The 14,487-nt window shown below is 40.2% G+C and overlaps 1 protein-coding gene across 43 annotated transcripts in view; it reads left to right on the top strand.

Annotated features, from left to right (window-relative positions):
- The window catches only part of TTLL5 (tubulin tyrosine ligase like 5), a 277,235-nt gene that overhangs the window by 5,384 nt on the left and 257,364 nt on the right, over positions 1-14,487 (top strand). For 41 of the 43 annotated variants that reach the window (XR_008961400.1, XR_008961407.1, XR_008961409.1 and 38 more), the window contains exon 3: positions 2,339-2,445. Coding sequence is in view for 27 of the 43 variants with exons in the window: in XM_048220021.2 (XP_048075978.1) it covers positions 2,339-2,445 (107 nt within the window). In the remaining 16 variants the exon portion in view is untranslated. Of the gene's footprint in view, positions 1-2,338; positions 2,446-14,487 lie in introns of those variants that run through there. The other 2 variants (XR_008961412.1, XR_008961415.1) reach the window with 2 other exon arrangements.

Raw genomic sequence — 14,487 nt, 5'->3', positions numbered from 1 at the left:
TTAGTTGACCATACTGAATTCATAATGTTTCTACCACCTCTTTTATCTTTTTATAGGTTGTAAGTGGAAGGATTTCTCTTGACAAGGATTTGGCTTCCCACAAATAGCATAGCTAGGGCCTTGGCTCTTTTCAGCCGTATAGCTATTTATTGTGTTCCTGACCCTTGTCAGGCGTTTTAACTTATAGCAGTAATCCATTGTTCGTAAGTGGGAAGGCACAGTGGTGCCAGTTTGTAGCTAGTGCTAGATTGACAAGGAGCTTGGGATAATTTCCAGAGTTTCTGTCCAAGACTGCAGTTCAGGCTGCCTATTTTTTCTCTATCCTGTGACTTAGAAATATAGTGGAAAAATTATAGTTGGAAGAGATCCTAGAAATCATCTGGCCCCCTGCCCACATTTTACAGGTGTATAAGATTAAAAAGCAAGCAAACCACACACAAAAAAAAAATCCTTCTTGCTAAAAAGTGCCCCTGATAAATACCTTTTCTCACAAATGGGCACTATTACCCAAGTCAAAAAGCAGGAACAGTAGTAAGCATCCACATTCCAGTTCTAGAAAACAGGAAATGAACTAGGTATGGTGTTCTTTGCTTTTCCTTACTAAAACACTTTGGCAGTTCATACCAAGTCTCAAGGCTGCCTCACTTCTCAGATTGGTAGCCTGGCAGCCTGTGCATTCAAAACAGGGATCTTTTTAAACTTGGGTTGGGAGGGTCTGACTTGGCCTTGAGATTTGTAGTATGACTTTTTTTTAAAGTATAATTCTTTTTTTTCCTTTTTAAAGATACTATTTATTTACCAGAGAGAGAGAGAGAGAGAGTAAGCATGCCCAAGCAGGGGGAGCAGCAGGCAGAGGGAGAAACAGGCTTCCTGCTGAGCAAGGCGCCGGATGTGACAGTCAGTCCCAGGACTCTGGGATCATGACCTGAGCCTAAGGCAGATGCTTAATCATCAGAGCCACCCAGTTGTCCCTAGTATGACCTTTTTTAAGGGATGTGGTCATGTGAGTTTTTGAGAGCAGCCCAAATTTTGGCTGAATGGATCTTATTCTGTTTAAGGAATTGATTAGTGCAGGTTCCCAAAGGGTTGAATTTAAGGTGTTCTGCATACAAAACATCACTGAAGTGTGATCAGGGAGAAGGAAGGGCGGAAAGAGTGAAGGCAGGCGTTTGGGTTCAGGTACCTGTTCCCTCACTTAACCAGCTACATGACCTTGAACAAATCACGTATCCTCTCTGAGACACCTTTTTTTCAGTTCATGGTGTGCGGCCAAGAGGACTAAGTGAGATAACATGCGAAAGCTTTTACTTTAATTCCTGGCACATAGTAGGGACTCAGGTCATTTCTTTACCTTCTAACTCCCTGGCAGTAAGGAGGTTGAAGATTTTCCTTATCTGTCAGTAAATACACATCTGTCTAAGATTGATTAAACAGAGATTTCCTGAGGATAGGGTAAGAGAGTAAAAGTCAGAGATCCTTTTCTGGAGAAAAATATTGTTCCATTTAGTATAGGCTTGCTTTACAATATGTGGTTTTAACTGGAGCGCTTGTATTAATTTTGGGTTCCTAGCTCCGAATCTTAGGATGGGTTATCAAATTGGCTTAAAAAGGGACTATAGGGTGTAAAAGGGCAAGTGATTGTGAATGCTGTATATTAGTTAGGACTCTTTATGTATGCTAGGGATTAAAACATAATTTGTCCTAAATAATAAAAGGAATTTTTAAATTTTATCTTAAAGATTTTTTCCCCACGGTCCCCCATAAAGGGACTTTATGAACTCATATTTAGCAACGACTGGATTCTGCAACTCCACATTTGCCTCTCAGGATCTCATTTTTCTCATTCTTCCGGTGGGGTTCCCACTGAGTTCCTCGTTCACCTGCAGCTCCAGGCTTTCCTTTCAAGGTCACAAAATGACAGTTGTATTTACGTACCTCATTCTCTTACACCACCCAGGAGAAGAGACCTTCTCTCCCGTCGCTGCCATAGGAGAGAAAGAAAGCTCCTCTTTTTCAGAGGGTCTCACAACATATCTTCTGACACTCACTGGCTACAGTTGGTTTGTGTGCTCATTCCTGATCCACTAACGAGAGCTGAGGGGTGGAAGGCCCCGACTGGCTGTGGCCAATCAAAGCCTGTCCCTGGAGCAGGGACGCAGTTCATCTTAACTAGACCCCATGGCTAAGAATGGGAGCTGAATGGTTTCCCATAGGACATTTGGGATTCTTGTTCCAGGAGGAGGGAAAATTGCCAAGCAGCAAACCACAGTGATCTGCTTCAGTCATTAATTCAGATTTTGAGCTGTCAATTAATAAAAGCCTTCTGTTACGGCTGTAGGGATCATCCGTGTATCATGTGGACTGGAGGCTGCAGGAGAATTCCAGTTTTGGTGTTCCATGCTGAGGCTATTCTGACAAAGGACAACAATATTCGAGTAATTGGAGGTAGGTATGGCTTCCCCCACGGCGGGCAGGGTGGGCATGGCCCCGGGAACCTCGTCTTACAGAAGTTGATATCACATGTGAATAGGAAAAGGGCCTTGGCCATGAGAAAAAAAAATCTCATGATTTTTTTTTTTTTATACTTCAGGATTATTTGGAATTTCTTAAGTTTTCTGCATCTTAAATTGCCTTCCTTCTGTGAGTTTTTTCCCTCAGAATTATGTGTATATGTGTTACTGTTATTTTTTGTGGTAAAAGACACAAAACAAAATGTACCCTTTTAAACATTTTAGAGCGTACACTTCAGTGGCATTTAGTGCAGTCGCAGTGTTGTACGACCCACACCATGTCTAGTTGCAGAACATTTTCATCATCCTCAAGTGTACCCCATTTCCATTAAGCGGTCACTCCCTGTGACCCCTTACCCCAGTTCGTAGTAACTGCTCATCTACTTTCTCTCTTCTGATTTGCCTATTCTGGGTACTTCATACAAATGTACTCGTATAATGTGTAGTCTTTTGTGTCTGGCTTTTTCCACTTAGCATAATGTTTTCAGGGTTCATCCATGTTGTAGCATGCGTCAGTACTTTGTTCCTTTTCACGGAGGGCTGTATTTTGCTTATCCATTCATTTGTTGATGGATTAGTTGGTGGTTGTTTCCACCTTTTGGCTCTTGTGAATAGTGCTGCTCTGAAGATTCACGTACAGGTTTTTGTTTGAACACCTGTGTTTAATTCTTTTGGGTCTATACCTAGGAATGGGATTGCTGGGTCTTAGGGTAATTCTGTGTTTAACTTGTTAGAGAGCTGCCAAAGGATATTCCATAGTGACTGCCCAATTCTACATTCCCACGAACAATGTAGGAGAGTTCCATTTTCTGCACATCCTCCCTGACATTTGTTATTTTCTGTTCTTTAGATTATAGCTCTCCTGGGTATGTGAACTGGTAGCTTATTGTGGTTTTGATGTTCGTTTCCCTGATGACTAATGACCTTGAGCATCTTTTCATTTGCTTCTTGGTCATTTGTATATCTTCTTTAGAGAAATGTCTATTCAGAGCCTTTGCCTGGTTTTTTGTGTGTTTGTTTTTTGTTTTTTTTTAAATAAGCTCCACACCCAGTGTGGAGCCCAGTGAGGGTTTGAACTCATGATCCTGAGATCAAGACCTGAGTGAGCTGAGATCAAGAGTCAGACGCTTAACCAGCTGAGCCACCAGGCACCCTGCTTTGCCTTTTGAATTGGGTTGCTTGACTTTTTGTTCTTGAGTTAGAAGAGTTCTTTATACATTCTAGATACTAAACCCTCATCAGATATATGATTTCCAAATTCTTTTTCCTATTTTCTGGTTTGTCTTTTTATTCTCCTGATAGTGTTCTCTCCTGAGCAAAAGTTTTTCATTTCGATGACATGCAGTTTATTTCTTTCATTGCTTATGCTTTTGGTGTCATATCTAAGGAACCATTGCCTAATCCAAGGTCATAATCCCTATGCTTTCTGCTAAGAGTTTTATAGGTTAAGTGCTTACATTTAGAGCTAAATGGTCTTTGATCCATTTTGAGTTAACTTTTTAATATAATGTGAGATATGGGTCCACCTTCATTCTTTTGCATGTGAATATCCAGCTGTCCCAGTGTGATTAGTTGAAGAGAATATTCTTTCCCTACTGAATGGTCTTGGCACTGTCACTGTAAATCAGTTGACTTGGATGTATGGGTTTATTTCTAGACTCTTAATATTCCATTTACCTTTATACCAGTGCCACATTGTTTATGATTACTCTGCCTTTGTACTAAGTGTTAAAATTGGGTTGGGTTGTTGAGTCCTTTAACTTTACTCTCCTTTTTCAAGATTTTTTGGCTATTCAGGATCCCTTGCAATTCCGTATGAATTTTAGGATCAGCTTTTCCTTTTGTGCAAAAAGGGTGTTGGGCTTGTGATGGGAGCATATTACCGTCTTAGTATTGAGTCTTCCAGTCTGTAAACATGGGATGTCTTGTCATTTATTTGGGTCATCTTTGATTTCTTTAGCAATGTTTTGTAGTTTTCAGTGTATAAGTTTTAGAGTTCCTTGGTTAACTCTATTCCTAATTATTTTATTCTCTTTAATGCTATCATAAATGGAATTGTTTTTTCAACTTCATTTTTGGGTTGTTCATTGTCAGTGTGCAGAAATACAACTGATTTTTGTATGTTGATCTTGGATCCTGAAACCTTGCTGAACTCATTTATTAGCTCTGATAGTTTGTGTGTGTGTGTGTGTGTGTGTTCTTTAGCACTGTCTGTGTCTAAGATCATGTCATCTGCACGTAGAGATTTTACTGCTTCCTTTCCAACCTGGATGCCTTTTATTTTTTTTCTTACCTAATTGCTCTGGCTAGAACTTCCAGTAAAATATCAAATAGAAGTGGTAAAAATGGGCAACTTTTTCTTTCCTGTTTCTGATCTTAGGGGAAAAGCTTTCAGTCTTTTACTGTTCAGTATGATGTGAACTGTGGGTTTTTCATGAATGCCCTTTATCATGTTTAGGAAGTTTCTATTCCTTTGTTTTTTTTGTTTTTGTTTTTGTTTTTTAAAGATTTTATTTATTTATTCGACAGAGATGGAGACAGCCAGCGAGAGAGGGAACACAAGCAGGGGGAGTGGGAGAGGAAGAAGCAGGCTCATAGCGGAAGAACCTGATGTGGGGCTCGATCCCATAACGCCGGGATCACGCCCTGAGCCGAAGGCAGATGCTTAACCGCTGTGCCACCCAGGCGCCCCTTTTTTGTTTCTTTTTTTTTATCATGCAAGGGTGTTGGATTTTGTTAAATGCTTTGTCTGCATTAGTTGAGAGTTTTTTTTCCTTCATCCTATTAATGTGGTGTATTACATTGATTGACTTGTATGTTGAATCATACTTGCATTCCTGAGATAAAGCCCACTTGGTCATGGTATAATCCTTTTAATATGCTGCTTGATTTGGTTTGCTGTTATTTTGTTGAGGGTATTTGCATCTGTACTCATAAGGGATTTTGATCTGTAGTTTTCTTGTGATATCTTTATCTGGATTTGGTATCAGAGTAATGCTGGCCTCGTATAATGTATTCCCTCCTCTTCTTTGGAAGACTTTGAGAAGGATTGCTGTTAATTCTTTAACTGTTTGATAGAATTCACCAGTGAATCTATGTAGTCTGGGCTGTTCTTTATTGGGAGGTTTTTGATTACTGATTCAACCTCTACTTGTTATAGGTCTATTCATGTTTTGTATTGATGCAGTTTTGGTAGTTTGTGTGTTTTTAGTTTTTGGCCATTTAGTTTATCTAATTTGTTGGCATATAATTATTCTTAGTATTCTTTTATTTATTTGTTTTTCATAGTTTTCTTATGTAATCCTTTTTATTTCTGTAAGGTCAGTAGTAATGTCCTCATTTCATTTCTGATTTTAGTAATTTGAATCTTTTCTCTTTTGTTCTTAGTCAGTCGAACTAAAAGTTTGTCAATTTTGATCATTTTAAAGAGCCAACTTTTAATTTTGCTTATGTTCTCTATTTTTGTATTTTCAATTTCATTTATTTCTACTCTTCTTTGATATTAAGCAGTGCTCTGAATTCTGGGGTTAGCCTGTAGCTATCTTTAGAGGTTACAGTACCGTGGATCTGAACTGATGTGTGATAGAGTGGAAAGAGTCTATACATGGGTTCTCAGTCATTGGTTCAAATCCCAGCTTTGGCATTTACTAGCTGTGAGTATGGGGCAAATCACTTAAACTCTCTCAACCTGTCTCAGTCTTTGGTGGAGATAATAGCTACCTTGCAGGCATTGTAAGAATTAATGAGATCGTTTAATATTTGGCACATTAGTAGGCACTCAAAATTTGTGCTGTTTACTCTACTGGTTGAATAGGATCTGTTCTACTTTGAAATGACTTTAAGGTCTGTTCTTACCCCATAATAAGCCAGGAGTTCAGAGGACAGCGAACACCTGCTTCTGGGATTTGCATCCTCCCTCCCCAAGGGTCCTGTTCTAATCCCTTCAGCAAGTTGCTAGGTTACCACTTAAAGGGATATGGTTCATTTGTGTTCTCTGAATTTGGAGGAACTGGAGATTTGCTAACATTTGCAAAGAAACTCCCTCTCAGCATGATTGGAGTCAAAACATCAAAGGTGGGTAAAAACAACAGAAGTAAATAATCTCCCCCAAACATACTTCTTTTGGTCTCCTTGTCACGTAAATGAATCTCTGTATTCTATGGCAATAAGCAGACTTTTCTTTTTTAGAGTACCTAACATTTAACATTTACTGGAAATTAGTATCCATCAGTGTTGTCATCCTGTTGTTTAAGTGGTCCCTGTGTTTTTAGAACTTAAATGTCTTTTCCACCCCGTACACATTCTCGTGATTAAAGAAAAAGCCACTGAACTTTTTTCTCAAACTTTGTTTTTGAATTTTCTGTGCCTTTCCGATTCTTTAAGGTTTCACAATTTTCTAAACCCTCCTTTATGAAAAGAACAATTTTTAAAAAAGATTTACTTATTTATTTTAGAGAGAGAGAGTGCAAACAGGGGGAGGGGCAGAGGGAGAGAGAGAATCTCCAGCAGACTCCCACTGAGCACAGAGCCTGACATGGGGCTCAATCCCAGGACCCTGAGATCATGACCTGAGCCGGAGTCAGATGCTTAACCAACTGAACCATCCAGGTGCCCCTGAAAAGAACAATTAGAATGAGTGTTTCTAGTTGCTGCCTCAGAGTTCTGAATTGTTAAATACTCTGGGTCTTTATTTTTTCCTCCTCTCTTAAATAGCTGACATAGATCTGCTCAGATCATAATCCTGTGTTTAAATCCCCTTGAGAAGTGTTTCTGGGGCATTAGTTATCTTCCGCAGATCTTAGAGTGTTAGATGCCGGCCTTGTTTTTTCTGTTATCTGTTAAATGTTTCATTGAATTTACTATTAATATTTTTGGTACAGTATGATTTCATATGCTTTATTTGTGAAATATTCCAGAAAATTTTTTCCCTTACTATCTCCGTGTTTTTTTCAAAATTGCATATACTTTGAACATGTAAATGGGATTGCATTTTATTTTATTTTATTTTATTTTTTTTAAAGATTTTATTTATTTATTTGACAGAGACAGAGACAGCCAGCTAGAGAGGGAACACAAGCAGGGGGAGTGGGAGAGGAAAAAGCAGGTTCATAGCGGAGGCGCCTGATGTGGGGCTCGATCCCACAACGCCGGGATCACGCCCTGAGCTGAAGGCAGACACTTAACCACTGTGCCACCCAGGTGCCCCTGGGATTGCATTTTAGAGACAAGAGAGATTTTCAGTTTAAGGTAATCTGTTCCTAGAAAGAAACATCATTTTATAATTTGCCCTAAATGTGTCAGCTTCATAAATTTGCATTTGTGTAGGCTAGTACTGTCCAACAGAAATATGATACAACCCAGATATGTAAGTTTTCCAGTGGCCTTACTAAAAAAAAAGTAAATAGAAATAGGGAGCGCCTGGTGGCTCAGTCAGTTAAGCGTCTGCCTTCGGCTCAGGTCATGATCCCAGGGTCCTGGGATTGAGTCCTGCATCCGGCTCCTTGCTCAGCAGGGAGCCTCCTTCTCCCTCTTTCTGCCTCTCCCCCTGCTTGTACTCTCTCTCTGACCAATAAATAAAATCTTAAAAAAAAAGGAAATAGGTGAAATTCGTTTTAATAATATACTTTGTTTAATCCAAAATATCACTTCCACATTTACCCAATATAGAAAAAGTTCATCAAGATATTTGACATCTAGGCACGCCTGGGTGGCTCAGTTAAGCGTCTGCCTTTGGCTCAGGTCATGATCCCAGAGTCCTGGGATTGAGCCCCACATAGGGCTCCCTGCTCAGTGGGGAGTCTGCTTCTCCTCTCCCTCTGCCCTTCTCCCCCACCGCGCTCTTGCTCTTGCTCTGTCTCTCTCTCAAATAAATAAATAAAATCTTAAAAGAAAAGATATTTGACATCTAGTATATATTTTACACTGTAAGTGTAAAATCTCAGTGTGGCACAAAATTTTCATCAGAAGTTTTTAATCTGTATTTAGATTTTACAGGCATTATCATTGAAAAAGTAAATTCATATGTTCAGGTTGTTCCAAGCAAGTTTTCCAATAACTGAATCAAGTGTCAGTTTTCAAATTTAAATTTAAATTAATAAAGTTAAAATAAAATTAAAAATTCATTTCCTTGGTCATACTGGTTACCTTTCTTTCTTTTTTCCTTTCCTTTCCTTTCCTTTCCTTTCCTTTCCTTTCCTTTCCTTTCCTTTCCTTTCCTTCTTTCTCAGAGTAGGAGAGAGAGAGAGGAAGGCAGGGAGGGAAGGACAGAGGGAAAATCTCAGGTAGCCTCCATGCCCAGCACTGAGCCCCATGCAGGGCTGATCTGACGACCCTGAGATCATGATACGAGCCAGAATCAAGAGTCACACGCTTAACCGACTGAGCCACCCAGGCACCCCACACTAGTTACTTTTCAGGTGCTGGGTCGTTATACGTGGCTAACGACTACCATATTCAACAGTACAGGTATACACCTCATTTTCTGACAGGAAGGCCAAGCTACACTGTGTTGCCATTGAAAGGGTTATTCTTATATTCTAAAAGTAAAAAAAAAATGACCGTTTTATCTTCATTCTAGTTTCTCAGGTTATTTTTGTCCAAACCTCTTAGGGCATGTCATCACTCCCTAGGTGCTTCTATGCTGACAGGTTATTGGTTCCTTGTTTTAATTTGCTCTGCTGCTGCCAGTCCTGGAATTTACCAGGAGTCCTAGCACTTTAGGTTGCCTTCTGACGAACATGTGGGTGGTTGGAGAAGAGGAAATTCTGTAGTGTCATGGTGGAGTCGAGGCAGTGCATGTTCAGAAGCTCACATAGCAGATGTCTGGCACTTTGCTAGTAGGACCAATACCATGCCCTGCTTCTTGTTTTTATATGGAAGGAAATATGGATAAGGTGGTTATTTCTTGGACAGTGGGATTGGTTCAGTTTATAGTTGCAAGCTTCCATTTGACTCTTGCCATGGGAGCAGAGCCCAGGGCTGCCAGGTCTTTCAAGTGAAGCCCAGAAATGGAGATTTTTATATGAATTCTTGCAATTTTAAAAGATTAGCGACTAATTCAGTTTTATGCTTAAAACACCACAAAGAATGAACAAACCATGTCTGCAGGCTGGATTTGGCCCTTGGGTCACCAGTTTATAACTGGTAATCAGCATTATTGGATGCAGGGCTGTTGGATGCAGAACATGAATGTGAGTTAAAATCCCCAGCAATCACACTTGCTTTATGTCAGTCCACCCTGCCTTTCTTGAACTCCCCTTTTGGAACATGTGCAATGGATCAGAGTTGGGTTGTAGTTAGTTGGTGCGGATTAGAAGTAGTTGGTCACCACTTACTACTTACACACTGTGAGAATTGGGTCACTGAGTGCGGTGATAATCGCATTTTTCTTCTATGTTAGGCAAAGTAGGAGAAAGTATTAATAGCATTTGTACTTTTAAATTTGCTATATAATGCATAATTTACATATGATGCTATGTATTAATAGCTATTTTACCATATATTTACCTTTTTTTTTTTTTTTTACCATTTTTGCTATTTAAAAAATTTTTTTACTATGAGCACTGGGTGTTATATGCAACTGATGAATCATTGAACACTATATCTGAAACTAATGATGTACTATATGTTGACTAATTGAATTTAAATAAAAAAAAAGAAAAAAACGTTTACTATGTAGCAGCAAGTGTTCTAAAAGTTTTACAGGTATTAACTGATGTAGTGCTTACAACTATCCCATGAGGTAAGTACCTTTATTATCAACCCCATTTAACAAGTGGGGAAATTGACCATAGAGAAATAATTTATTCACAATTACAGGCGGGAAGTGGTAGAACCAGAATTTGAGCCCTTGGCAGTTCCACTCCAAAGGCATCCTCTTTCTCTTATCATTTCCCCTTCCTCCCTAGTCCCCAGCTAATCATTCTCTGTTTTTCTGCATGCCTTAGTGACTCCCTTCCCCATGGCCTGGCACTGTGAGGTGAGCCTTGCAGAACAGGTGTGGAATCAGGCACACTTCTTGTCTCCAGCATGGATGATGTTTTGGCTTTTGCATGTGCGGAAATGGAGATGTCGGTGATCACAGTTATCATAATGAAGACACCTGATTTTCTTTCACTTTTTTTTTTTTTAAAGATTTTATTTCTTTGATGGAGAGAGACACAGCGAGAGAGGAAACACAAGCAGGGGGAGTGGGAGAGGGAGAAGTAGGCTTCCCGCTGAGCAGGGAGCCCGATGCGGGGCTCGATCTCAGGACCCTGGGATCATGACCTGAGCCGAAGGCAGACGCTTAACGACTGAGCCACCTGGGCGCCCCTTCTTTCACTTTCTAAACATTTAATCTAAAAAAATTAAAAACCTTTTGACAAACTATACGAATAGTACATTCGTTTGAATGGATGTATACTCTTTCCCTGAGTTCACCAACTGTTAATGTTTTGTCATATTGTCTCTCTCTGAACCATTTGAGAATTAGTTCAAATACTTTATACCTTAATGCTTTATTCAGCAATGTGTCACCTAAGCACAAGGGCATCCTCTGTGTAACCACAGTACTGAAATGACACTCAGGAAATCTGCCATTGGTAAAATAGTATACAGTGCTTATGCACATTTCCCCAGTTGTTCCAGTTTTGACCTTTATAGCTGTTACTATTTTTCTAAAATCTAGGACTAAATAAAAGATTGTATTTAGTTTTTTTGTTTTTTTTTTTTAAGATTTATTTATTTATTCGACAGAGATAGAGACAGCCAGTGAGAGAGGGAACACAAGCAGGGGGAGTGGGAGAGGAAGAAGCAGGCTCACAGCAGAGGAGCCCGATGTGGGACTCGATCCCGGTACGCCGGGATCACACCCTGAGCCGAAGGCAGACGCTTTAACGACTGCGCTACCCAGGCGCCCTGTATTTAGTTTTTGTATTTCTCATCTAATCTCCCAGACTTCGTGTGTGTGTGAGGGTGTCTTTCATGGCATTGACATTTTTAGAGATTTCCAGACTAGTTCCTTGGCAGATGTCCTTAAGTTTGGGCTTTTCTGATTATTTCTGTGTGTTTAGATTCAAGTTTAAAAATTTTGTAGGACTATGACTTAGTGCAGTTGTGTCCTCCTCGGTGTATCACATTAGGAAGGATGTGATGTCATTGTATTACATTATTGGTGATGGCAAATTTCATCATTTGGTTGAGATAGTATTCACCAGATTGCTTCATTGGAGGGGTGCCTTTCTCCTTTGTTACAAGCATTCTCTGGAGTGATGTTTTGAGATGCATGAATATCCTCTTTCCCAATAGTCTCACCCATTGATATCCATTGATTTTAGTCTAAACTACTTCCTCTTACGATTTTTATAAAATGCTGATTTTCTCTTTCTCTCTTTTCTTTTCTTTCTTTTCTTTTCTTTCTACATTTATTAGCTGGATTTTCTGTAGAGAAGAGCTTTCCCTTCTATGGGAGGCTGAATAATGGTCCTCCCAAAGATGTCGACCTCCTAATCCCCAGAACCTGTGAAAATGTTATCTGACATGGCAATGGAAAATTAAGGTTGTAGGTAGGATTAAGGTTGCTGACCAGCTGACCTTAATTACAAGGGTCCTTTAATGCAGTAGGAGGCAGGGTGCCTGGGTGGCTCAGTTGGTTAAGTGTCTGCCTTCGGCTCAGGTCATGATCCCAGGCTCCTGGGATTGGGTCCTGTGTTGGGCTCCCTGCTCAGCAAAGAGCCTGCTCCTCCCTCTGCCTGCTGCTTCCCCTGCTTGTGCGCTCTCTCTCTGTCAGATAAATAGATAAAATCTTAAAAAAAAAAAAAAAAAAGTAGGAGGAGGCGGAAGAGGAGTCAGATGGATGCTATGTGAGAAGGATTAGACCTGCCACTGCTGGCTTTGAAGATTAAGGAAGGAGACTGTAAGCCATGGAATGGCGGCAGCCTCTAGAAGCTGAAAAAGGAAAACAAATAGACCCTATCTAGAGCCTATAGAAAAGAATGCAGCCTTGCTCTTGCCTTGATGACACCTGTGTCAGACTCCTGACCTACAGAAGTATCAGACGATGAATCTGTGTTGGTTAAGCTGCTAAGTGTATGGTAGTTTATTTTAGCAGCGGTAGAAAACCAGTATACCTTCTTACCTACTTATCAGTATGGACTCATTAGTAAGGGATTATAGCCTATCTCTGTCATATTCATGTTTATGTTGAAATTGTCTTGAATTTGGCCACTGAGATCTTTGTGACATGTTCCCCATCTGTTTTTGAGTGCTTTCCTCTTTTTTGGCAGAACAAGATATTCCAGGCCTATCTTGTGCTTTCCCTCCCCACCTTGGAGTCAGAAGACAAACTCTTAAGCAGTGCACTGTTTCTTACATTCTCCTCTGTGCCGCCCGAAGCAAACACCTAGGACTCCGAACTGTTTTTCTTACAACAGTATGACAAAGGCAACATAATAGTGATTGATCATTGGGGGAGACCCTGTGACTGGGCTTGAGAAGTGTGTCACAAGAATGAGAAGTATGGAGTATCTGGCTTTTTCATTCCAGTCTTCCTGTGTCTGCTTTGCATGGTGTTCCTGCCAGGGCTGGGCAAATAGCAGCAGGAATTTATAGATATTTTCACATAAATTCATAAAAAGGTGTGCTTACCTTTGCAGAGGCTGAATTTTATTCTAAGGCCTGTTCATAAGTTTCTGTATTACTCTTATTCAGAAAGTGTTCAGCATGCAGTCCTTTAAAAAAATTGTTCTGCAGATGGGGCGCCTGGCTGGGTCAGTGGGTGGAGCCAGTGACTCTTGATCTCAGGGTTATGAGTTCGAGCCCCACACTGGGCATAGAGATTACTTAATTAAAAAAAAATTTAGGGGTGCCTGGGTGGCTCAGTCAATTGGGCATCTGCCTTTGGCTTAGTTCATGGTATCGGAGCCCTGGGATTGAGCCCCATGTTGAGTTCCCCGCTCAGTGGGGAGTCTGCCTCTCCCTCTCCCTCTGCCCCTCCCCTGCCCCCTTCTCGTGCTATTGCATACGTGTGTGTGCTCTTTCTCAAATAAATCAATAAATAAAATCTTTTTTAAAAATTTAAAAATAATTGTTCTGTAGAATTCTTAGGTAATTTTCTCGAACAGTTTGTAGGGATGCATAGAAAGAGATTGCCTTTAATGGGCCAAAGTAAATGTTAGTCTTTGGGGATATATAGAAATCTCTCATGATTACACACTTGTCTTAGGCAGGGGTGGCTGTGCTTACAGGGCCTGGCAGGAAACGGGAGTGAGTGAAGGCGCTGCGGGCACAGTGCTGAGCTAGAGCACGGGAGCCTGTCCTGAACGGAGCGCTAGTGCTTCCCCGTGGACTCTTGTCCTGGCAGAGAGAGCAAGCCCAGGGCTGCCAGGGTTTTCAAGAGGGGCCCAGAAATCTAGATTTTTATACGAATTCCTCTAATTTCCAAAGGTTGGTAATTCGATTTTATTTTTAAAGCACAACGAGAAATTAACAAACTATCTTTGCAGATTGAATCACCAGTTTATAACATACTCTGACCTAAGCAACACTAGTCACCAGCATCACTGCACACAGAGGGCTATCTAGAGCAGGGGTTCTTAGCCTTTTTCTGCAGTGGACCAAGTGTGCAGTGGTGGTGTGGGGAAGCCTGTGGGTCTGTTCTCAGAATAATGTGTTTTAAGTGTATAAAGAGAGATATAGGATTATAAACAAAATGAATTATATAGAAAGAGAATTACCAAAATATTTCTTAAAAACTAAATTTGTGACATATATGCATTTTTATTTGTGCATTAAATAACATCTAGTGGAAGGTCTGTTCACTAACCATAACTCTTAAATACTGTGAGAAGTGATATTTTGAGATAACCGTGACAACTATAAAATAGTATTAAAATACCTGGTATGTGTAGGTGGCAGGGTCACAGGAATTGCTAGCACTGCTCTGCTTTGTGCCTACATTCGTAATTGAAGATAATGTTAAATTTCAACTAGTAGTGAA

This window comes from Ursus arctos, unplaced genomic scaffold (genome assembly GCF_023065955.2).
Source record: "Ursus arctos isolate Adak ecotype North America unplaced genomic scaffold, UrsArc2.0 scaffold_25, whole genome shotgun sequence".
Classification (NCBI taxonomy): domain Eukaryota; kingdom Metazoa; phylum Chordata; class Mammalia; order Carnivora; family Ursidae; genus Ursus; species Ursus arctos.
Note: the sequence above shows the minus strand (reverse complement) of the source record. Positions and strands in the feature narration are given on the sequence as shown.